Raw genomic sequence first — 24,139 nt, 5'->3', positions numbered from 1 at the left:
GGGAAGATCCCACATGCCGGGAGCGGCTAGGCCCTTGAGCCATGGCCGCTGAGCCTGCGCGTCCGGAGCCTGTGCTCCGCAACAGGAGAGGCCACAACAGTGATAGGCCCGTGTACCGCAAAAAACAAAAAAATTAAAGGTGTATAGCCTTTGACCCAGTAATGCCAATTCTAATAATCTGTGGTTGTACATATGTGCAAAGAAGCATGTACAAGGGTTGCAGCATTCTTGTCATAGCAAACGATTAAAAACAACCTAAATACTATATCATTAATAGCAGACTGGTTAAATAAGCAATGGTACAAGGTACTGTGGAATACTATATTGTCACCAAAAAGAACAAGGTATATCTATATGTACTGATGTGCACCATCTTCTAGATTTATTGTTAAGTAAAAAAAACAAGATGCAGAGCAAAGCGTATTTAAATGCGTGTGTGCACACATTAGTATATACATAGATGTCTGGAAGGGAGTACTAACCAAAAGAGTAAACAGTGGTGGCTGCCAAGAGGGGAACAAATGAAGAGGACTTATTTTTGCTGTTTGTAAATCTCTTTGGTACCTTACAAGTACTGAAGCATGTGCACATAGTAACTGGTCAAATGTAATATTTTTAAATCTAGCTGGGGAAATAGGATATCGACAACAAGCTAAGTGCTATGGTACAAGGCAGTCCGTGCCAAGTACTGAATGAGTGATAGAGACAGCCAGTAAGAGGGAGAATCTAGATGAGGGCGAGGTCTCCAGTGCCGGATGGGTTCTGGGTGACTGTGATCTAACCTGGAAAAAATGGCAACACTGAGGCCAGCAGGGGGAGGTGGCGTTCCGGAAGGAGGGAATGCAGCTTCGGAGGCAGGCATGCTCCTGACACATTAGAGGCGGAGTAAATGTGCTGGGTGGAGCCCAAGGGTGGGGCTCTGTCTCTTGTGTCTGCCTGCAAGAGGTAATTGTACCCTGGCTTTAGAAGCCTCAGGGATGACAGCATTCCCCTGCACTGAGGGAGTCCCCAGGAGCCAGGCTGGGTGGCGCTCCCAGCTGTCCCATGGAGATCTGGGTTGCCACCTCCCCACATCCACACCCAGTCCAACCTAGGCCTGCCAGGGCTTGCCTGCAGAGTTAGTAGCTGGGAGGCCTCACGGGGTCGGAGAAGAGGTGGCCATCCAGCTGCTCAGGGTGGGTTGGCTGGTACAGCCATCAGGAGGGGAGCCTGGCCACCTCCCTCTGTGGATGCCCAGCAGTGTTGGGTGGTAAAGACCTTCCTCAGGGCCCTCCCTCCTGGCCTCTCCCAAACCCTTACCTCACCTATTGGATGTCAGTGGCAGCGGGCTTTTAGAGGACACTGACAACCCCAAAATGTGGCCCCAGAGACACCTCTGCCCTTGTTCAGCCCTGGAAACTGGGTTCCTCCTCCGCCCCACATGCCCTCTACCACAGTGCCTGGGCAAGGAAGTGTCAAGCATCACGCCCTCCCTGCCTTCGAGGCACCTGAGTCACTGTCTGGGCACTGCAGAGCTGGCAGGCCCTGAAGAGGTGGTGTCTGGAGAGGTGCCTGGGTCTGCTGAGGGCAGGAGGGGAGGACACCCTAGGAAGGGGAGGGCAGCAGCATAAGCTTTGGCCCAGGCTGACCTGGGTTTCAATCCCGACTCCTCCACTTACTAGCTGGGTAACCTTGTGCAAGTCACATGACTTCTCCAAGCCTCAGTCACCACATCTATAAAATGGGCATTCATCGAACAAGTCTATTTAACAAATTTGAGAATCTATGTGTCAGACAGCATTCTGGGTCCTGAGCGTAGAACAGGCCTTGTTCGCATGGAGCTTCCAGTCCAGTGGGTGGGTACAATAACTGTATTTACCTCAGGATTAAAGAAGATAGTATGGATGCAGGGCCTAGTATACTAGGAGCTGAATAAAGGGCAGTGATTTGTTTCTGGTGTTTGAAAGGCTCCCCAAATAACCTCTCTTTCTTCCCTAAATTTGAAACCAGTTAATAGAGAGAAAGACACAGGACAGAGATTTGAAATTCAGTCCTTTCAGAGAAAAAAAAAAAAAATGGGTTGGAGGATATAGCTGAGCTATTCAGCCAAAATGGGTTCCTAAATGATTAAGCTATCCTCCTAACCCAGAAGGTGCTGCAGAAAATCCACATGCAAGGATTTTAGGGCAGCCACCTGGTTGGAAGTGGGGGCTTAAAGCTGTGCCTGTGGCATAGTTTAAAGAAAGGTGATTTGTCTTTATCCAAAAGTGATGAATGTGATGGAGATTACAGGGAGGTAAGCTCCCCCTTGACCCCCATTCCCCCGTTGTTGCTTCCACTGTACCACTTCTGCCTTAATGCCAGCTTCCGGACTCTCTACACTCCACACTGAAGAAGACAGGAGGGTGGGCTAGTGACGACCAGCTGTATCAGACTACCCTCAGGCACTACTTCACATCCCCTGGCCTCACCAGGCTCTTTTTGCAGCCCTGTGCAGCTTGGACCAGCTTCACACACAGACAGCGCCTCACCTCCTGCCCAGGGATTCCCTGTTGACCCTGCAGCCCAAGTGTGTGCAACCTGAAGTACAGGCAAGTTAATGTTTGATGAGGCGAAGGTTTAACCAAGGGAAGAATGGAGCCAGTGCAGAAATTCCCCACCCTCACCTCCTCTCCTGCCCACTCTCCCAGGCAATGGTCTGAGATGCCATTTATCCAGCTACATCTTCTCTAGGGTGAGTTCTCCCTCCTTCTCTGCTTTACCCACCTCAGCCCCCATTCTGCTCCGTGGAATTGCACTCATTAATGAAATCTGAAGTCAGATCTGCTTTCTGGGGAACCCAGGCTAAGATACCAGCCTTCCTATCTCTTATGAAGGAAAAGCCCCCCACCCCCATGGTTTTTCCCAAGAGGAAAAGACATTTGTGAGACAATAAGGCCATGGCACTTTATTTAGGACAGACGTGAAGGATTCCCCCAGTATTCATCCCCCTCCTCCTCTTCTCCCTCCCCCTCCACACTATCCATGCCCACCTCCTCATAATCCTTCTCCAGGGCAGCCATATCCTCCCAGGCCTCGGAGAACTCACCCTCCTGCATGCCCTCGCCCACGTGCCAGTGCACAAACGCCCTCTTGGCATACATCAGGTCGAACTTGTGGTCCAGGCGGGCCCAGGCCTCGGCGATGGCGGTCGTGTTGCTCAGCATGCACACGGCACGCTGCACCTTGGCCAGATCACCCCCGGGCACCACAGTGGGGGGCTGGTAGTTGATGCCAACCTTGAAGCCCGTGGGGCACCAGTCCACGAACTGAATACTGCGCTTGGTCTTGATGGCAGCGATGGCGGCGTTGACATCCTTGGGCACCACGTCTCCACGGTACAGCAGGCAGCAGGCCATGTACTTGCCGTGACGGGGATCACACTTCACCATCTGGTTGGCAGGCTCGAAGCAGGCATTGGTGATCTCTGCCACCGACAGCTGCTCGTGGTAGGCTTTCTCTGCAGAGATGACTGGCGCATAGGTGGCCAGGGGGAAGTGGATGCGAGGGTAGGGCACCAGGTTGGTCTGGAACTCCGTGAGGTCCACGTTGAGGGCGCCGTCGAAGCGCAGGGAGGCCGTGATGGAGGAGACGATCTGGCTGATGAGGCGGTTGAGGTTGGTGTACGTCGGGCGCTCGATGTCTAGGTTGCGGCGGCAGATGTCATAGATGGCTTCGTTGTCCACCATGAGGGCACAGTCTGAGTGCTCCAGGGTGGTGTGGGTGGTCAGGATGGAGTTATAGGGCTCCACCACGGCTGTGGACACCTGCGGTGCTGGGTAGATGGAGAGCTCCAGCTTGGATTTCTTGGCATAGTCAACAGAGAGCCGCTCCATCAGGAGTGAGGTGAAGCCAGAGCCAGTGCCCCCTCCAGAGCTGTGGAAGATGAGGAATCCTTGGAGTCCTGTGCACTGGTCAGCCTAGAACGTGAAGGCGAAGAGAAACGTTGGATGTGAAGCACAGCTGACCAACAGCAAAGAACCAGCTTGTGCTGTTTGAGATTTCCCCAAAAGTTTCATAAAATCCTTGGAAGACTTTTCCAAGGGCACAAAATAGACCCTGATAAGGAGGTCCCACTCTCTCCTCCTTGTCTTTCTTCCTCTCTCAAACCTCCTGAAGCCTTCCACAGACAGCTCTCTTGACTCTTGGGCCATGGTCATTTTTGTCATCATAACTTGCCAACTCCATCCGGCTTCCTACCCGTGCCCCCTGATCTAACCAGATGTTTCTGGAGGGCTTCCTTACTGAGATGAACAGCCCAGGAACCTGATCCCCATCCTTGCTGGAGGCCGAAGTTGATCAGAGAGCCTTGAGCTGGTATTGTTTGGATCCCTGTTTTTCACAGGGCCTTCTGCCCACATACCTACAATACAAGGTGGCATTCTGGGACTGCTTATGGGTGCTCATATCTTGGCCAGGTAGCCTATCAACTGACAGCCACTCTGCCCAGCATTGGGCCACTTACTATAGCAGATAAAAGGGACACCCAGCTCCAGGCTGGAGCCCATACTCTGCCTCCCCTCCTCACTAGTCCTGATCCTGTGTGTTTAATGCTTGTCCAGGAGACTCTCCCAAGGATGGAAGGTGCCCTTCCCCTGTCTGGTCTCCAGACCACTTCACAACAGGAATCCAGATTCCCCCCTCCCCAGCCCTCAGCTCTTCTCTCACCAGCTTCCGAATCCAGTCCAGCACCGGGTCGATGAGCTCCTTTCCGATGGTGTAGTGGCCACGGGCATAGTTATTGGCAGCATCTTCCTTGCCGGTGATGAGCTGCTCTGGATGGAAGAGCTGGCGATACGTGCCCATCCGAACCTCATCTGCAATGGGCAGAATTTTAGGTCCCCCTCCCCTTGCAGCCTGGCTCCTGGAGCCCCAGGGTACCCAGAAGGGGTGGGGTCACCAGGCCCGAAGTTCTACCCAAGAGGAGCCCCATTCAGCCTGCTGTTATTGCCCTTGATCTTAAGTGTACTTCAACGAAAAGGAAAGAGATTTGGAGTGACCTTGAGACTCTGGAGCTGAGTGACAGCAGAGCTGGAGTTCTGATTCGCTGCAGCAACTGGGGACGACAAACCAGTGCTCTCCAATTATGGAGAAGGACTTGCTGTGGTAGCTGGGACAAGGCTGTGGCAGGGGCTGGTCATCACTCAACAATCACAGTGGGCTCCAGATCCACAAACACCACCCGGGACACATGTTTGCCAGCCCCAGTTTCACTAAAGAAGGTGTTGAAGGAGTCATCCCCTCCCCCGATTGTCTTGTCGCTGGGCATCTGCCCATCTGGTTGGATCCCATGTTCCAAGCAGCAGAGCTCCCAGCAGGCATTGCCAGTCTGCACTCCAGCCCGCCCCACGTGGACTGAGATACACTCACGCTGAGTGGACAAAGGGCAGGGAGAAGCATATCATGCCTGGACACGATTCCTGCCTTCCTTCCTTGAGTGGTTCCCTGGCTGAGAGCAAGAGTTCCTGGACTTTGCTCTCGGCGCCCCACGTCCCGGGGGTGGGGGGCAGTGGCGGCGGGCAAAGCCCTCAGGGGAAGCAGAAGATGTGACCAGTTCTAAGATTATAGAGTCTTTGCTCAGTGACTAAGCATCTTGAGGAACATTGAGGGGCTCAGATGAGTCTGACAGAGCATGATAGGCAACCTACCCATGTCCAGAAAGAAATTAGGGGCCATTAGTAAGGAACACAAGATCCAAGTGAGGTTTCAGGGGTCAGGGACAAGGATGAGGTTTAGAAAAGCAGAAGGAACTCTGGATTCATGTTAAAGCTAGGAATGCCAGCAAGGAAGGGGAAAGTGGGCCTGGGATGGATGTGTGTGTGCTGTGCTTTCCTCTCGGGTGTGTGTGGTTCTGGAGTGATGAGGGGCTGGGAAGTGAGTTCTTCCTCACATGACTCAAGGCTGGTCAAAGAGTTCTTGGCCCCCGGAGCAGGACTGGGGTAACCTGCTTGGTCCTAGAAAAAGAGAAAGGTCATTGCCCTTCCTGGGGATCCCCATGAGCATCAAAAAGACTTGACCCTCCTGCTTCATCATGTACTGAGCCTCCATTATCTGCCTGACACCGGGCAGAGACTGGGGATACATAACACCTAATACCCAGTCCCTGCGCTTAAGAAACTCACTGTCTGGGGAAGGGAGCATTTCATATGATAACAGATACGTGACAGTGTGGTAAGTAGGATCCCAGAATGTTTCTTCCTGCTTGAGAAGTATTTACGGCAGACTTTAGCAACAAAACGAGCACCCGCATCCATCAAATTTCCCCAAGCTTTAAGGCTTAATCCTGTGGAGGATGTAGAGAAATGAGAATTCTCACACTGCTGCTAGAAGCCCAAAGTGATGCATCTTTTTTGGAGAGTGATCTGGCAATATCTAGGAAAGCTGAAGATGCTCTAGAGAAATTCTCACATAGGTACACAAGAAAACAGGTGCAAGAACAGTCACAGTACCATAGCAACAGAAGCCAATTAAATGTCCTTCAACAGGAGAAAATAAAGGATGATTCAGAAGTGGACGTGGATGAATACAGGAAAGAATCTTGGGCTTCCCTGGTGGCGCAGTGGTTAAGAATCTGCCTGCCAATGCAAGGGACACGGGTTCGAGCCCTGGCCCGGGAAGATCCCACATGCTGCAGAGCAACTAAGCCCGTGCGCCACAACTACTGAGCCTGAGCTCTAGAGCCCGCAAGGCACAACTACTGAGCCCACGTGCCACAACTACTGAAGCCCGCGCGCCTAGAGCCCGTGCTCCGCAACAAGAGAGGCCACCGCAATGAGAAGCCCACGCACCACAACGAAGAGTAGCCCCCGCTCACTGCAACTAGAGAAAGCCCGTGCACAGCAACGAAGACCCAACACAGCCAAAAATAAAATTAATTAATTTTTTAAAAAAAGAGTCTTGCCCCCCAAAATTCTTAATAGAAAAAAAGCAAATTAAGAAGAATCATAATACAGTACTATTTATATAAATCTTTAACTTGTATGCATCGTTTACAGATAAATTTTTATATTTGCTATATATTTGGAATGTATTACAGAAGTAAAGAAAGCAAGGGAAAATATTAGCACCCAATTTGGAATAATGTTAGAGGAGGGAGGTGAATGCATTCAGAGAAGGATTCTGTTTCTTAAGCTGGGTAGCAGGTGTTCATTACATTATTCTTTATACCTTTTCTCATGTCTGAAATATTTCATAATGAGGTTGCTTTATCCACAAATTTTACACTTCTCTGACTTTGTAAATATGACACAAGGGCCTTGACTTTTTATGATTTTTAGATGACTGGGATTAATACATAGACCACCTGTATCCCAGCCCCATTACTGCTCCACTTGCCTCTCTGTGGGCGTCTTCCCCTGGTGAAGTGGGGCGATAACAAGAGCCCCTCCTAGAATCGCTCTGCGGATGGAAGAATGCGTGTGAGTTGCCTGGCTCATTGGACGACACAAAGTAGGGTGCGCCATACCTGTCGGACCCCCTTACCAATTCCCCATCCCCCAGCCCCGGGGGTCATAGTAAGAGAAAGTAATGAATTAAGCTGGGAGGGATTTCGGGACAAAGGACTCCAGAAATCCCCAGGTCCAGGAGGGAGGGCTGACTCAGCTCACCAATCACCTGGCTGGCAGGGCCACTACCCGCTGCTGCACCTCAGAGCCTGCCCAGGCTCTGTGCACAAAGCCATACCCTGTCCTGGCTCCCACAGCTGCTGGCCCACGCAAGGTGTGTCTGACCTGGGGTATGCCAGGGTCGCTGGAAACGATGCCCCTCACTCTGGGTTTGGGCAAAGAATTCAGCCCCTGGAATCACACAGACTTGACCTCAAACCGCACCTCAGCTGCTCCCATTCCCTTTTCTTGCCGGTGAAAATAGCATAATCTCACACTCGGCAGGCTTTGTCATTAGGTTGTTTAGTTCTGTACAGTAAGCATCAATTAGGTGCCAGGCACTGTGCTCAGCGCTTCACATACGCTATCTGCTTTAATCCTCACAACAACCCCCTTAGGTAGGTGTCTTTATTACCCTATTTTACTGACTCTCAGGTCAAACAACTTGCTCAGAGTCACGAGCAAAACCAGGAATATTCAGAGAGGGGACAGTCTGGGTCCAACCACACTCCTAACTGCCCTTCTATCCTGCCTGTCGGGGAGCCTGGTAAAAGATATCAAATGAGCCCCATACATAGCACCCTCCCTCTCCCCACTGATATGTAGCTGAAATGAGGGGTCAGATCAAGGCACAGCAGAAGAACAGGACTATGAAGATGTGTCCTTACAGCCGGCAGGTGGGACCAGAGGCCAGCAGGGACCCAAGGTTTGCAGGAAAGTGCCTACACTTGCTGCCCCTGTCCTGCTTACCCCACTCTCCCTACCCCTAAATTCAGAGCCCTTCAGCAGCCCCTCAGACTCAGACCGTGTCCTAGTTACCATGGCCTGTCCCTCTCTATCCCCTGAACATACCAGCACATTTGGGGGGCTGCACTCACATCTGGAAGTTTCTCTCCCTCTCCCCCACCTGACCTGCCCACACGCTGTAACCCCATGAACACCTGGACCATGGGACCCTCGTTTGCACGCTCAGCCCCACCTCTGCTTACCATGCTGCCTGGCTGGGGGCTGGCTGGGGTCGTCTGTCTGTCTGCTGCACGATGGAAGGCAGGGACAGGCCTGTGACGGACCCACAGCTGCCGGCCTCCTTATCCTCTCTGGTCTGCCCTTGGGGAGGTGGGGGGCGGGAATGTTGTTAGAAACGGCCCCAAGAGGCAGGCCTGTTGACGTGGTTACCGTGCAGCCGGCAGGCGCTGGGCCTGGGCCTAAGCAGGGGAACTAAGCAGGGGAACGAGATGGGGCAGGCAGAGTAGGGGCCTGCTAGTAGCCCCACATCACTGGGTACACGGTGTCTGTTACTCAGTCACACAACTCCATTTCCTGGTGGTTCAGCCTGGCCCTCACAGGTGAGAGGGGATTTAGAAATCAAGCCCCCTGAGCTCCAGCACTGCCCTCACCCCCAAGGTTGGTGAGGATTGGAAGAGGAGTAGGCGGGGCTAAGAAAAGTCTGCAGTGGACCAGAAATGGTGAGTCCTAGGGCAAGAGGTCAACTCAGGGCCTTCTGGGTGGAAACTCAGAATATCACAGAACAGAGGGAACTAGAGCTCAGGTTAGCCCCGTCTCAAGCACTTAACTTCCTTTGCCTCAGTTTTCTCATCTGTAGAATGGGGAGAGGTAGTATTGTGAGATTAAGCAAGATAAACTTTCTTACGTGTTTAGTCCAGAATTGCTGTTGTTCTCCACAGGCAAAGCAAGATGCTGAGCATCTTCAGGGCTATTCCTAAGTGTCTCTCCCTATTCCAATCCAAGTCTTTGCTGTTCCAGCCTGGCCTTATTTCCCCACAGAAGGAGTCACCATATGGCCTTGGGCAAAATTGTGAGATAAAAATGTTACTCTTGGGCTTCCCTGGTGGCGCAGTGGTTGAGAGTCCGCCTGCCGATGCAGGGGACACGGGTTCGTGCCCCGGTCTGGGAAGATCCCACATGCCGCCTGTGCTCCACAATGGGAGAGTCCACAACAGTGAGAGGACCGCGTCCCGCAAAAAAAAAAAAAAAAAAAAAGTTACTCTCTCACATTTGTATCCTGCTCTGTAGTTCTAAAGGCAGCTTCACCCCTTATCTCCTTTGAGTCCCTCAACAACTTTGTGAGGTAGGCAAGGTGAGGCCTCCACTCCCAGAGGAAGAAAAGGTAATTGCAGCCCCTTATGTTTTGCCCAAGGTCACGTGGGAGTTAATTAGTGGTGGAATTAAGATTTTTCCGGGACTCAGGCTCAGTGACTCTCCCCTTTCCACATGGCAGAGTTTTCGATGTCCCTCATCCCCCTGCTGCGTTTTTTTTTTTAAATAAATTTATTTTTATTTATTTTATTTTTGGCTGCGTTGGGTCTTCGTTGCTGCGCGTGGGCTTTCTCTACTTGCGGCGAGTGGGGGCTACTCTTCGTTGCGGTACGCAGGCTTCTCATTGCGGTGGCTTCTCTTGTTGCGGAGCACGGACTCTAGAGCGCAGGACTCTAGAGCGCAGGCTCAGTAGTTGTGGTGCACGGGCTTAGCTGCTCTGCGGCATGTGGGAAGCCCCCCTGCTGCGTTTTTATTTTCTTTCTTCCCATCCTAAATTCTATGGGGCTTCCCTGGTGGCGCAGTGGTTAAGAATCCGCCTGCCAATGAAGGGGACACGGGTTCGAGCCCTGGTCCAGGAAGATCCCACATGCTGTGGAGCAACTAAGGCCGTGCGCCACAACTACTGAGCCTGCACTCTAGAGCCCGCAAGCCACAACTGCTGAGCCTGTGTGCCACAACTACTGAAGCCCGCATGCCTAGAGCCTGTGCTCTGCAACAAGAGAAGCCACCACAATGAGAAGCCCTCGCACCGCAAACGAAGAACAGCCCCCGCTCACCGCAACTAGAGAAAAGCCCGTGCGCAGCAACGAAGACCCAATGCAGCCAAAAAAAAAAAAAAAAAAAATTCTATGGTCAGTGGTCAACACTCCCTTGCACGTCCCTCAACTCCCTCTCCTCTGTCTAGCTTCAGTTTCCTCGTTTGACTAAACCACAACCCTGGTTAAATCCATTTCTTCACCAATTCTGTGCCTGCACTGACCCAGCTAAACAGTGGCTGTAGAAAAACCCAGAACCATACTGACTGATCTGACTTCAAATGCATGACCACTAACCTCAAATGGACCCTAATGCTGCCTGGAAACCACATTACCTGTCTCCAGTCACACTTGCAGCCAGCACCGTGACCAGGAATAGGAATGCTAGATTTAGCAAATAGCAGCCCTATGTAGGAAGAAGATGCTAATATGAATTTTCAGCCAATGTGGCAAATGGTGAGAGAGTTATCCTGAGGTTGGGTCTTTTTTCAGAGCCCTTCTCACCACAGCATACAAGGGTGCGACCCAGAATATTAAGATGGTTGACTCTGATTTTGGCTATGGACTGAAGTCTTCTCTCTCCTACCTGGAACTAAGAGGCCAAGATCCCTGGAGAGAAGACACAGCCAACCAACACTTCAAAGGTAAGGAAGCCCAGTCTACCCTGGGTTGATCCATGAAGCCATAGACCTCAGAAATTATTATCCAGATGAATGGATTTGGGGCCCACTGGGTCCAAAAGTCTCCTGCTAGCACCCCAACTTCTCCCAACTGGTCTTTGAAGTTGGGCATCTCAGAGTCAACCTAGACAACACTAATTCCGGAAAGAAAATTACCCCAAAGGCAGGCAGAGGGAGGGGTCTTATGTAAAACAGAATAAAGAGACTGAGATTTTTTGAGAGCATGTTAATGTATCTAAGTTATAAAATGAGAGGTAATCAAAACTCTTCATTCCTTCAACAAATATTTAATTGAGTGTCTGCTATGTGCCAAGCACTGTTCCGGATACCAGAGATACAGTGGTAAGCAAAAAGAGTCTGTGCTTTTTTATTTTATTTATTTATTTATTTATTTATTGGTTTTGGCTGCGTTGGGTCTTCGTTGCTGCACGTGGGCTTTCTCTAGTTGCGGCGAGCTGGGGCTACTCTTCATTGTGGTGCTTGGGCTTCTCATTGCGGTGGCTTTTCTTGTTGAGGAGCACGGGCTCGAGGTGTGTGGGCTTCAGTAGTTGTAGCACGCGGGCTCAGTAGTTGTGGCTCACAGGCTTAGTTGCTCCGCGGCATATGGGATCTTCCCAGATCAGAGCTCAGACCTGTGTCCCCTGCACTGGCAGGTGTATTCTTAACCACTGCGCCACCAGGGAGCCCCAAGAGTCTGTGCTTTTAAGGAGTTTATATTTTTGTGGGAAGACATAATAACTAAACAAACAAGAGAATTTCAGATAGCAATGAACACATGAAGAAAACAAAACAGGATAATGGCCCAGAAAGAGATGGAGGGCTACTATTGAGAAGAAGCCACTCTCTAAGAAGGTGATATTTGAACTGAGCGATAAGGAGATGGCCACACCAAGATCTGGATTGTAGTGGTCCAGGCAGAGAGAATAGCAAGTGCAAAGGAGCAAGCCTGGTGTGTATAAGGAAACCGAGGGAGGGAGGGAGGGGGCTATGCAAGATGAGGTCACAGAGGTAAAGGGGCCTGGCAAGGAGAATGGCTTTTATTACAAGTGCAATGGGAGGGTTTTAAGCAAGCCTCATTGCCTACTTTGTGTTTTTTTTTTTTTTTTTTTTAATTTATTTTTATTTTTTTTGTGGTACGTGGGCCTCTCACTGTTGTGGCCTCTCCCGTTGCGGAGCACAGGCTCCAGACGCGCAGGCTCAGCGGCCATGGCTCACGGGCCCAGCCGCTCCGCGGCATGTGGGATCTTCCCGGACCGGGGCACGATCCTGTGTCCCCTGCATCGGCAGGTGGACTCTCAACCACTGCGCCACCAGGGAAGCCCTGTGTTTTGTTTTAGAGAGATTATTTCAGCTGCTATGTGAAGAATGCATTATAGGGATTCAAGAGTAGGAGAAGGAAGCTGGTTAGGAGGCTATGGCAGACATCCAGAAATGAGGGGCTGGTGGCTTGGACTAGAGTTGGGATGGGGGAAGTAGCTGGGTTTGAAGTAAAGTGATAGGACATGCTAATCTGGAGTGTGCAGACCTCACCAACGGCCTCACCTGACCCCTGCCTCCACTTCTTCTTTGCTGGCATGGTCCTGATTTTGTATAATTATTCACCCTTCCACTTGGTCATGCCCAACTTGGTAACTTCCACTTGGCCTTTCCCTAGACCTAGGGCTAAGTAAAGTTTAGTCCAAACCATTCCTAGTAGTTCCATTCCCTCCTTCCAGTGACTAGTTTAGGCCTGGGGCCAGTGAGATATAAGGGAAAGTCTGCTAGGGTGCTTTAAGGAAAGGTTTTTCTCCCTGATAAAAAGAGATGTGGGAGGAAACCAAACCCCTTTCCTGCCTTAGGATGGTATCATATGAGGGCATAATACTTGGAGCTGCTGCGGCCGTCCTGTGATTAGGAGAGAAGTTGCCGCCAGCCCATTGAGGATGCCAGAGCAGAAAGCTGGAAATACCGGACTTTTTGGTGACATCACTGAATCCACCCTGGAACTGCCCTGCACTCGAGGTTTCTTGTAGGATAATAAATGTACCCATTGTTTAAGCTGCTGGTAGTTAGGCTTTCCATTACTTGAAGCTAAAACATTCTTACTAATAAAAGAGGGGAAGGAGAGAGGGAAAGAGGAATGCGGGATGATCCTAGGTTTTTACCTAAGCACTTGGGTGGAAGGTGATGTTGTTGACTCAGACTCGGAAGCCTAGGATAGAAGCAGGTTTGGCAGGGAGTGGGATGAGGGTAGTATACTGAGAGTTCTACTTTGAATGTGTTATGTTGAGCTGTCTAATGTGCTTTCAAGGTATGATGTCAAGAAGGCAAAGAGTCATGTGAGTGTGAAGTTTGGAGGAGAGGTCCAAAGTGGAGGTATACATTTGAGAGCCATTAACATATAGGTGACATGTCTTTCTTTTTGTTCAATTCTTACACTGCGCCACCAGGGACCCTAAATATGTTACAATCACTTTTTATTAAGGACACTTAAAAATATACCCCAAAGTAGAGATAACGTAATAAAACCCCATATACTCATCACTCACCTTCAACGATTGCTCCTTCAGGGAGAAAAGCACATGGAAAGCCTGGGACTGAGCTATGGGGAATACCCTTTAGAGGTAAACCATCAAAGACCACCAAAAAGGAGTGGCCAGAACAGAAACCAGGAGGGGAGGTGTCATCGAAGCCAAGAAGGAAGTGCTTCAACTACAAAACACTATAAGGGAGGGATAAGCTATGTCAAATACTGCTGAGAGGCTGAGAACGATGAAGAGAGAGACATGGCCTTTGGCTTTGGCAAGATGGAGGTCACTAGAGACCTTGGCAAGAACATCTAAGTGGAGCATGTGAACCAGGTCTGCGTGGACAGCAAGAAGGAGAGAAGACATGGAGATATTCCTTTGGAAAGATGGGTCTGTGAGGAGGAGGACAGCTGGTAGATGCTCCATCTGAAAAAGTGGAAGGATGTGCACCAAGGCTCAGCTCCACCTCTCCCAGATGGAATCAATGGAGACATTTTAAACTTTGATGACCTTGCTGCACTGCTCCAAGGTTGTGGTGAGACTCTGAGAAGGACTTAGAAAAGACAGAGATAACAATGGGCATGGTGAAGAGGGAGAGCGATCCAAAGAGAGAATGGACATCCATGTAGGGTAAATGGACTAAGCAATGCGTCATGAGGAAGAGTGAAGAAGTGTCTGGCATCGTCTTCTAGATTCTGTACATGTATGTGAATGTCTAAGAGTTTTCCATCTGGTAATATGGACTGTTACCTGCACACGTACCCGGAGTTTATGGCCCTAATTCAGGGGATCTGTATATACCCTGAGAAGATACATACACGCTCACAGCCATGCACATACACACATGAGCATGCACAAACACACATGCACAATCAGGAGCAGAACCTATGTTCCACTAACACGCCTTGGGCATGTCTCCCTGAAAAACCTTGTCTTCTCCATTTTTCCTGCCAGGAGGCCTGCTCAGTGGTTGTGAACTCCTTGCTACAGGGGCCAGGGTAATGTAAATGTGTGGTGTGGGTTGAGCATATGATTTTAAATGGAAACAGGCACTGGTCTTCTGTGTCAGGGAGACACAGAGTGATGAGGGCTGCCTGAACTGGAGCAGCTTGTTGCCCATCCTAAGAGAGTAGCCGCCACCCAGCTGCATTTGTTGCCTATTGGTTTCCTATGGAGGCTGTAAGAAATTGCTACAAACTTAATAGCTTAAAACAACGCAAATTTATTATCTCACAGTTCTGGAGGTCAGAAGTCCAAAATAGGTCTTATAGGGATTGCAGTATTATGATTTAAAAGAAAAAAATATATATGGTTACTCAGATGACCAAAATATATTTCTTATATATTATTTGATGTTTGTCCACTCCTCCTGGCTCACAGTTCCCCAAACCCTGAGTGTTGAGAGTGATCAAGGTGTCTTTTGTTACGTTAATGAGGTGACTTCTGGACCCACCTAAGGAGGGGGGCTGCTTGTCAGTGGAGCCAACTGAGTGATTAGACGGTTAGAAATTTCAGTCCCACCACCCGCTTCTGACCTCCTGGGAGGGGCGGGCAGCTGGAGATTGAGTTCAATTACCAATAGTCAATGATTTAATCAGTCATGCTTATGTAATGAAGCCTCCAGCCAAACTCAAAAGGATGGGGTTTGGAGACCTCCAGGATGGTGGACACATGGAGGTGCTGGGAGAGTGGCGCTCCTGGCGCTATGGAAGCTCATGCCCTTTCCCCGTACCTTGCCCTCTGCATCTCTTCCATCGGGCTGCTCCTGGCTTATATCCTTTTATAATAAACCAGTGATCTAGTAGGTAGAATGTTTCTCTGAACTCTGTGAGCCTCTCTAGCAAATTAATTGAACCCAAGGAAGAAGTAATGGTGACCTCTAATTTACAGCCGGTCAGTCAGAAAGACGGGTAACAACCTGGACTTGTGATTGGTATCCTGAATTGGAGGGGGCTGTTGGAACTTCCAATTTGTAGCTGGTGGGTCAGAAGCACAGGCAACAACCTGGGCTAGCGACTGGCATCTGAAGTGGGGAGTGGGTGACAGTCTTGTAGGACCAAACCCTTAATTGGGGAATCTGATGCTGTCTCCAGGCAGAAAGTGGCAGAATAGAGTTGTTTTTTGTTTTGTTTTTTTTGCGGTACGCGGGCCTCTCACTGCTGTGGCCTCTCCCGTCGCGGAGCACAGGCTCCGGACGCGCAGGCTTAGCGGCCATGGCTCACGGGCGCAGCCGCTCTGCGAAATGTGGGATCTTCCCGGACCGGGGCACGAACCTGTGTCCCCTGCATCGGCAGGCGGACTCTCAACCACTGCGCCACCAGGGAAGCCCTGAGTTGTATTCTTGAACACCATGCTGGTGTCTGAGAATTGCTTGGTGGTGTGTGGGGAAGCCCCCTGCCCTGCACACTGGAATTGGAAGCCTGTTTAGGGATAAACTCAAGGTGTTGGTTTGGCTGTCTTCCTTCTAAAGACTCTAGAGGAGAATATGTTCCCTGCCTTTTCCATCTTCTGGAGGCTGCCCACATTCCTTACCATGGCTTCCTTTCATCTTGAAAGCCATCACTCTGACCTCTCCTTCCCTGACTCTGACTCTCCTGCCTCCCTCTTCCATTTATAAGGACACTTGTGATTGCTTTGGGCCCACCCAGAAAATCCAGAATAACCTCCCATCTCAAGACCTTTACCCTAATCACATCCAAAAAGACATGTAAGGTAACGTAGTCACAGATTCCAGGGATTTTGCCATGTAAGGTAACGTAGTCACAGATTCCAGGGATTAGGATGTGGACATCTTGGTGGGGAGCGATTCTGCCTATCACAATTGCTAAATGGGAATGCAGGCCTAGAATAGTCATATCTTCCAATTCTTTTCAAGATAAGCTGGAAATCTGGATTTTTACATGATCGTGCAGAAAAGAGTTAACATAGCAGAACTGAGACTTAGAAAGGCCTGCTCGCAAGGTTGGCCCTTGGCTGGCATCTGGGAACTTGGCTCTTAGAGTGCGCCCAGTCAACAGCTAACTGATAAGCATGGTTCATTGTGCCTAGATGGTGTGCGTAAACGATATGATTTATGCTGAACACCTGCTTTTCTTCTAAAGAGTCTGGAATTTTGGTAAGTGCAAGGCAGAGGTGCCTATGCGACCAGACCCCACTAAAAACCTTGGGTGCTGGGTCTCTAACGGGCTTTCTTGGGCAGAAACACTGCAGGAAAACGTTGTCGCATTTTCATTTTGGAGGAAGAGTACACTGTGTGAGCCCTTATGGGAGGGAGAGGGCATAGGTTCCTTCAGATTCTGCTTGTGTCTTTTCCCCTTATCATCCAGTTGTGTATTGTTCCTACATCACTGTAATAAACCTTAGCTGTGAGTCCAAGTTTATGCTGAGTCCTGAGAGTCTGTCTGGCAAGTCTCCTAACATAGGGGTGGTCTTTGGGGATGCCCCAAAGACAATTCCTGATTTTTTTCATATTCTAAACGCTACGGGGGTTAACACTGTGGGCGAATTTGGCCTCCAGGCTGCTAATTTGAAACTTCTGACTTCTTAGAGTTTCACCTTAACTTTAGTCCCATCTCTGTAGTGAAAAAATTCACCTGACACACACTTAGCAAATCTTTACCACATGCTAAGCGCCATACTAGGAGCTACAGACACAAAAGTGAATAAGACACAATCCTTACCTTCAACAAGGCCGCTATCTAATAAGTTGGACGTGTACAAGAATAACCGCAGCATGATGTGCTACACACGCTAAAATAAATGAATAAAATGCTCTAAGAGTCCAGACAACTGCATACACGGTGCTTTGCTGTGTACGTACACATCCCTCAGTTCATCTGGTCCTCACAATCCGAAGTTATTATCCCAGTTTTACAAAGAAAGAAGCTGAACCTGAAGGGCAAATAGGTTTTCGATTTTGCCCTAAGATAGCGCAATCTTCTTAAAATATTCATTCTGCTGGGGTTGGGGTGCACAAGGAAAAAAGAGGGCCAGGGAAGGTCTGCAAGAGGCCGTGTGTTCTGTAATCACCAAGGCTCCTTGCTCTGTAGAGACCATGACCCCATTTCCCAAAGCAGCCTCATTGTATGCCCTTGCCAGTTTTCTTTTTAATGAATGAGTCTTGTTCTCCCAACCATATGGTTAGTCTACTGGGAAAACAGACCTTGTCATATTTCACTGTATTTCTTTCCATGCCTTGCCTAAGTAAGGTGTCGATTAGCTATTTTGTTGGTAGAAAGTTGCCATTGCTAGTTATTTTATCCTGATGCGTTGTTCTGTCAGGCAGCTCTGGCCCTAGGAAACACTCTGATAGGAGAGGCAGGTGAATGCTTTCTAAGTGACTAGCCTGGGAGACAGGTTTCTTAATGTGACCAATAGGCACATAGGGCACTTCTGATGATTTCCTCAGTGAAGGGAGACAGCTAGAAAATGTAAGGCATGCAAGGGAAAGCAGAAGTAGATTGAAAAGCCCATTCTTGCAAGAAATGGAAATGAAACGTAAAAAGAAGGAATAGCTTCAGCTGAGAGCTCCACCTGAGCTCTGAGGGCGTTGAGATGCATGTCGCAGATCCTGCCTGTGGCTTAGGGACAGAAGAGGGTGGGGAAGTCAAAATCAGCCATGATATCTGAATCTCCATTTCCTTTTTTCCTCTTTGGAGTCAACAAACGTTATGATACCTCACAACAATGCTTTCTGGGGGTGGAATCATTGTCTCCTCTCACCGGTGAAAATGCCAAGGACTCAGTGAGGTTAAGTCACTTGCCCAAGGTCACATAGGGCAGTCAAGATGCGAATCCAGGTACTGAGGGCTTCGGTCCAGAGCTCAGGCAGTTCTGGCAGCAGGAAAACGGGCAGGTGACGATGGCGAGGGCCGGCTAATAGTGACGGCGCTGATGACGGGGCCACTGACCGGCGGGTGGCCTGCGAGCCGCAGGAGATTCCGGGGGTCGGCCCTCGCAGACAGACTGTGGGGCTCGGCTCCGCGGAGCAGCCTAAGGGATCGAAAACCTGGGGCTCAGGCTGTGCAGCTCCTGGTCCTCGGCCGCCCACGGGCGTTGGCGAAGGCCAGCCATCCCGGCCGGGGACCAGCAGGCCGCTTGCAGCTGCAAGGGGTTCCTGGGGGACAGGCCAGAGCCAGGCAGTCGGCCGGAGCCTCCAGGGAGGCGGGTCGGGGAGGGCACCGGCGAAGGCTGGCTACAGCCACTTCGGATAAACAGTCTCTACAGCACCCGCCCTAAGTCAGAACACCTGAGCCACAGGCGCCCCCATGACGCAGGTGGCGAGACTCGTCCTGGCACTGCGCCCTGCGTCCCAACAGCGGAGCTCAGGAGCTCTGAGTGTCGGCTCAAAACCCGGAGCGCAGGGTTAAAGCTCCGGTCGCTACCCCTAACCCACGCGGGACAGGTGAGGGACGGGGGCACGCCAGGGGGAGGGGACTCGCCCTGGCCCCACCCCTCCGGGCCGCCTATCTTTCGGGGCGTGGCCTATGGGCTGCCCAGCTCCTGGTGGGCGGTCGGGGCGCGTGGGCCCGCCCCCCGCGTATAAGAGCGGTGCGGCACTGCAGCTAGCGCAGTTCTCACTGAGACCCGTCACCCGGACTCTACGTGAGACCCACCGCCTGGACTCACCATGGTGAGTGCGGCCCTGCCGGCATCTCGCCCGTCCCTTAATTGCCCCTCTTCTTCGGGGAACCTCCCTCCCGGGATGCTCGGAGCCCTCCATCCGAAGTTCCTGGTCTCGAGGAGTTGGCGGGGGAGTGGGGTGGGGGGGTGGGGGGTGCATTTCCCTCACCCCACCCCCTCCCGGTGACTTTGGCTGAGCCACGTTGTCCACTTTCGGAGGCTGGGGAAGGGAGTGGAGTGGGGTGGGATTCTTCACGAGCAGAGAGGAGTCCTCCTGGAATCCCCTCCTGCTCCACCAAGCATTTTGTGCCCTAATTCTCCTGAGGGGAGTCACGCGGTCCCGTGCCCAGTCTCTTCCGCTGGCGAGGAGACCCGGTCGGCTGCCCTCCGCCCCTAGCCTCCCCCTCACTTCCCGGTCCCCGGAACTGACCAAACACGTGCTTGGCGCAAGAAGGTGGAGGGGGTCAGATTACTTGGTGCAGCATCCCCCTTTCCTCCGACTGTGTGTGTATCCCTCCTACCCACAGTCCCCTGTGACTCAGCACCCTTCTTCTGATCCTGGAGGGGTGGCGAGAATGGGGTTCAGCCTAGTCAGGCGAGCCGGATTCTCTCCAGCCGGAATCAGGGTGCACGGACGGGCAGAGACAGCTGGCGCTGAGCGAGAGTGCGGCCGGGGCCAGGTTGGGGGGAGGGGAAAGAGGTGTGTGTAGGGGGGTGGTATTTATAGCCTAGGGACCGGGACCGAAATCCAATCCTCGCTTTCCGCCGGGATGTAACTGGAAAGAATCTAGAAGGGGGGGGGCGAATGCAGGGCCAGGGTGCAGGATGGCGCTCACCCTGCCCAGGCAAGGCGGTTACCTCTGGGGCCTCACCGCAGGTTCCGCTTCCTTTTCTGGGTATTTGGAAACCGTCACCCCGCCATTTCGGTGTCGAAAAGGGAGGCTGCGCCGGCCCTGCGTGGCACCACTTTGGCTCTTCAGAGGTTAATTTCACACTGGCAGGGATGAGCCTAGGGCAGCGAGTGCCCCAGTACCCACAACCCGTATTGCCTGCGCCTGCCGTCTTTTGCTCTCTGCAGTCTCGGTGAGGGCTCCGCAGTGGACGAAGGTGGTGAAGACACCCAGGGTGTGGGGGTGGAGGTGACGAACGCAGCCAGACGGGCTTGAAAGGCGGTGGGGGGAGGGCATCCTGCTGGCCAGCGTGGTCAGTTGACGCCTGGCTGGAAGGCTGAGACACCTCTGCAGCCCGCAAGAATGAAAGGGGGAGAGGGTTATACGAAATACTAGTTGTTCCATCCTCAGAGCAAAGAACTAATCAAGCTGGGGACCTCTAGCTATAAATCCATAGCTCCGGAAAACCTTCTGTCCCTCCTCAGGCTCTTGAGAAGCTGATTTGTGGGAGTAGGGATTGGGAACAGCTGAAAAATCGCTTGTCCTTGTCTCAGTTACTGCAGTGTCTGCCTGTCTCATACGCACTTGCCCTCTCCGTCCTCCCTGAGTGTCCTGTGAATGTAGCAGGGTCATGTGGAGCCACAGCTCTTACTTGACAAGGTCCCAGTGGAGAAGTAGGCTGAGGGACTGGCCTGCCCTACTGGGTGCCTCCAGTTGGAAAGTCCTATGCAGGGGAGCCTGGGCAGGCTGCCAGCCTCTTTGACCTCTGCCCAGCCCCAAGCCTCCACTTTTGCCAACTGAGTGATCCTAACTGGTAGGTGATAGGGTGGGAGAGAGGCTCATGAGGTAAGGACTTATGTATGTGGAGCTTATGCCATGTCCCCTCTCTTTATCCTTCAGCGTGAATGCATCTCAGTCCATGTGGGGCAGGCAGGTGTTCAGATGGGCAATGCCTGCTGGGAGCTCTACTGTCTGGAACATGGGATTCAGCCAGATGGGCAGATGCCCAGTGACAAGACCATTGGTGGAGGGGACGACTCCTTCACCACCTTCTTCTGTGAAACCGGCGCTGGAAAGCATGTGCCCCGGGCAGTTTTTGTGGATTTGGAGCCCACCGTAATCGGTGAGAGGAAGAGAGGGTGGAATTGAGGGGATGGAAAGTGACTCTAAGCTTCTCTCTGGAGAGAGGGTGTGTAGACCTCGCTTTCCTGGCCCTAAAAACCCCTTGCCCTGCTGGAAGCTAAAGAAGGCAAGCTGATTGCAGGCTGGCCTGGGCAGCAGGTCTGGGTTTCCCATACACACTGGTATCTCAGGCTGGCAGAAGGATGAGCTCTTCCATATATCTGACCACAGTTACCAGGCTGGGGGAGGGAGGTATGTGCTGAGCACAGCCTTGTGGTTTCTGCCCTAATGATGTGGTTTATGCCCTTCCAGATGAGATCCGAAATGGCCCATACCGACAGCTCTTCCACCCCGAGCAGCTCATCACTGGGAAAGAGGATGCTGCTAACAACTACGCTCGTGGTCACTATACCATTGGCAAGGAAATCATTGACCCTGTACTGGACCGAATCCGCAAGCTGGTGAGAACTTGGGATGGAAGGAAGGGAGCGTTTGAGAGGATGCTAATGGTCAGAAACATTTTTTCCCAGATCCATTTCTTTTTTTTTGCGGTATGCGGGCCTCTCACTGCTGTGGCCTCTCCCGTTGTGGAGCACATGCTCCGGACGCGCAGGCTCAGCGGCCATGGCTCACGGGCCCAGCCGCTCCACGGCATGTGGGATCTTCCCAGACCGGGGCACGAACCCGTGTCCCCCGCATCGGCAGGCGGACTCTCAACCACTGCGCCACCAGGGAAGCCCTCCCACATCCATTTCATGGGGTCATCTCTAATTGTACATGTCCCAGAGCATGCTGCAGCTATGGGATACTCATTAGTCTTTGCCTTGACTCCTGAGAAATTTTAGGCGTTTGTGAAGCCAGAAGATAAAGAGTTCCTCAGGGCCCTTCCCTGCCCACATTGCTCTTTACTTTCTTGCCTTTCAGTCTGATCAGTGCACAGGACTTCAGGGCTTCCTGGTGTTCCACAGCTTTGGAGGAGGCACTGGCTCTGGCTTCACCTCACTCCTGATGGAGCGGCTCTCTGTTGACTATGGCAAGAAATCCAAGCTGGAGTTCTCCATCTACCCAGCCCCGCAGGTGTCCACAGCCGTGGTGGAGCCCTATAACTCCATCCTGACCACCCACACCACCCTGGAGCACTCAGACTGTGCCTTCATGGTGGACAACGAAGCCATCTATGACATCTGCCGCCGCAACCTAGACATCGAGCGCCCGACATACACCAACCTCAACCGCCTCATCAGCCAGATCGTCTCCTCCATCACGGCCTCCCTGCGCTTCGACGGCGCCCTCAACGTGGACCTCACGGAGTTCCAGACCAACCTGGTGCCCTACCCTCGCATCCACTTCCCCCTGGCCACCTATGCGCCAGTCATCTCTGCAGAGAAAGCCTACCACGAGCAGCTGTCGGTGGCAGAGATCACCAATGCCTGCTTCGAGCCTGCCAACCAGATGGTGAAGTGTGATCCCCGTCACGGCAAGTACATGGCCTGCTGCCTGCTGTACCGTGGAGACGTGGTGCCCAAGGATGTCAACGCCGCCATCGCTGCCATCAAGACCAAGCGCAGTATTCAGTTCGTGGACTGGTGCCCCACGGGCTTCAAGGTTGGCATCAACTACCAGCCCCCCACTGTGGTGCCCGGGGGTGATCTGGCCAAGGTGCAGCGTGCCGTGTGCATGCTGAGCAACACGACCGCCATCGCTGAGGCCTGGGCCCGCCTGGACCACAAGTTCGACCTGATGTATGCCAAGAGGGCGTTTGTGCACTGGTACGTGGGCGAGGGCATGGAGGAGGGTGAGTTCTCCGAGGCCCGGGAGGATATGGCTGCCCTGGAGAAGGATTACGAGGAAGTAGGCATCGACTCCTATGAGGACGAGGATGAGGGAGAAGAATAGAACAGCTGCCTGGAGTCCACTCACTATGTTTATTGCAAAATCCTTTCGAAATAAACGGTCTCCTTGCACGGTTTCTTGTCCCCTCTGTGAGTGATTAAGCTTCTGCTGCCTCGTCCCCTTTTGTGCTGCTGCTGCTTCTGCTGCTGCCCTCACTATGTGCTGCTCATGACTTTTTCCCTTCCATGGCTGAAAGTGAGAACTTCAGGCCAGGAAAGAAAGACCTTCCTTGCCAGGCCCAGGAAACATGACCCCGTGTATGATCCTAGAGGAGCCCAGGATAGGGGGGAGATGAGGACCAAGTCTTGGACCCGTCTGTCCAGCCATAAGCTGTTAAAGGATCTGAGGCTTCACTTCTGTTCCAAGTAGTAGTTTAAGCCCAGCAGTTTCTGTATTTGAGAGACGGCTACCCTATTCTTCCCGCTGCTCTGCATTCACTGACTCTGGAAGCAAGGCTTGGCCCAGGTACCTCTGTGCGTTATAAGGGTTTGGGAGTGGGGCTGAGCTGGCCCGGAGTTCCTGGGCATGGAGCCTAGTCATAAGCTTGGGGGATGGGAGGGAACAAGGGCGATCTCCTAGAGTTGTTTGTGTCACTGCACCTCCTAGCAGCTTTGCAAAGCTTACTGTTGGTCTCGCTGCTTTGCTGGGGCCTAGGGTTGTGCCATTAAAAGTCAGGTCATTTCCCCTCTGTTTGTGCTTTCTTTCTGGCCTCAGCCTCTGTGCTAGCTGGTGGGAGCCTCCTGCCAGGGCCCTGGGGAAAACTTCAACTTTGCTAACAGGCACCCTGGGACGCACACTGACGTCAGCAGTTGGGGGTGGGCACAGTGCGGGGAAGAAGCTTCAATCTCAGGAGCAGGAGATGCGAACCCTGCCCTTGCCTCCCCTCCCTGGTGATTCAGGAACACAGTGCCCTTCCCAGGGGAACAGCTTTCAAGCCCAGCAAGGGCAGGGCCCCTGTTTACTCAGCAGAGTAAGCAGGAAGTGGCAGCT

General features: G+C 51.9%; 2 protein-coding genes across 2 annotated transcripts; one reads left to right on the top strand and one right to left on the bottom strand.

Moving 5' to 3' along the window:
- Positions 1 to 2,930: 2,930 nt before the first annotated feature.
- Positions 2,931 to 5,287, bottom strand: LOC136125433 (tubulin alpha-1D chain-like). The gene is made up of 3 exons (XM_065880177.1): positions 5,169 to 5,287; positions 4,687 to 4,837; positions 2,931 to 3,938 (listed from the first exon to the last, which is right to left on the bottom strand). Exons 1-3 carry the CDS (start codon positions 5,285 to 5,287, stop codon positions 2,931 to 2,933), a joined length of 1,278 nt encoding a protein of 425 aa, XP_065736249.1.
- Positions 5,288 to 19,191: 13,904 nt separating this feature from the next.
- On the top strand, positions 19,192 to 23,225 carry LOC136125871 (tubulin alpha-4A chain). Its single transcript, XM_065880880.1, has 4 exons — positions 19,192 to 19,254; positions 21,035 to 21,257; positions 21,569 to 21,717; positions 22,181 to 23,225. Exons 1-4 carry the CDS (start codon positions 19,252 to 19,254, stop codon positions 23,150 to 23,152), a joined length of 1,347 nt encoding a protein of 448 aa, XP_065736952.1. The 5' UTR covers positions 19,192 to 19,251; the 3' UTR covers positions 23,153 to 23,225.
- Positions 23,226 to 24,139: the final 914 nt, after the last annotated feature.

This window comes from Phocoena phocoena, chromosome 7, assembly GCF_963924675.1.
Source record: "Phocoena phocoena chromosome 7, mPhoPho1.1, whole genome shotgun sequence".
In the NCBI taxonomy this organism is placed as follows: domain Eukaryota; kingdom Metazoa; phylum Chordata; class Mammalia; order Artiodactyla; family Phocoenidae; genus Phocoena; species Phocoena phocoena.
The sequence above is the reverse complement of the archived record's forward strand: the minus strand, read 5'-3'. Positions and strand labels throughout refer to the sequence as shown.

Bases quoted from the DNA above. Each gene is read 5' to 3' on its own strand.
- LOC136125433 (XM_065880177.1), bottom strand. From the start codon at position 5,287: ATGCCCAGCGACAAGACAATCGGGGGAGGGGATGACTCCTTCAACACC. The intron at 4,838-5,168 runs TGTTGAGTGATG...TCTGCCCATTGC, and splicing joins GATCTGGAGCCCACTGTGAT to AGATGAGGTTCGGATGGGCA. The intron at 3,939-4,686 runs GTGAGAGAAGAG...TTCACGTTCTAG, and splicing joins TGGACTGGATTCGGAAGCTG to GCTGACCAGTGCACAGGACT.
- LOC136125871 (XM_065880880.1), top strand. The intron at 21,258-21,568 runs GTGAGAGGAAGA...ATGCCCTTCCAG, and splicing joins TTTGGAGCCCACCGTAATCG to ATGAGATCCGAAATGGCCCA. The intron at 21,718-22,180 runs GTGAGAACTTGG...CTTGCCTTTCAG, and splicing joins TGGACCGAATCCGCAAGCTG to TCTGATCAGTGCACAGGACT.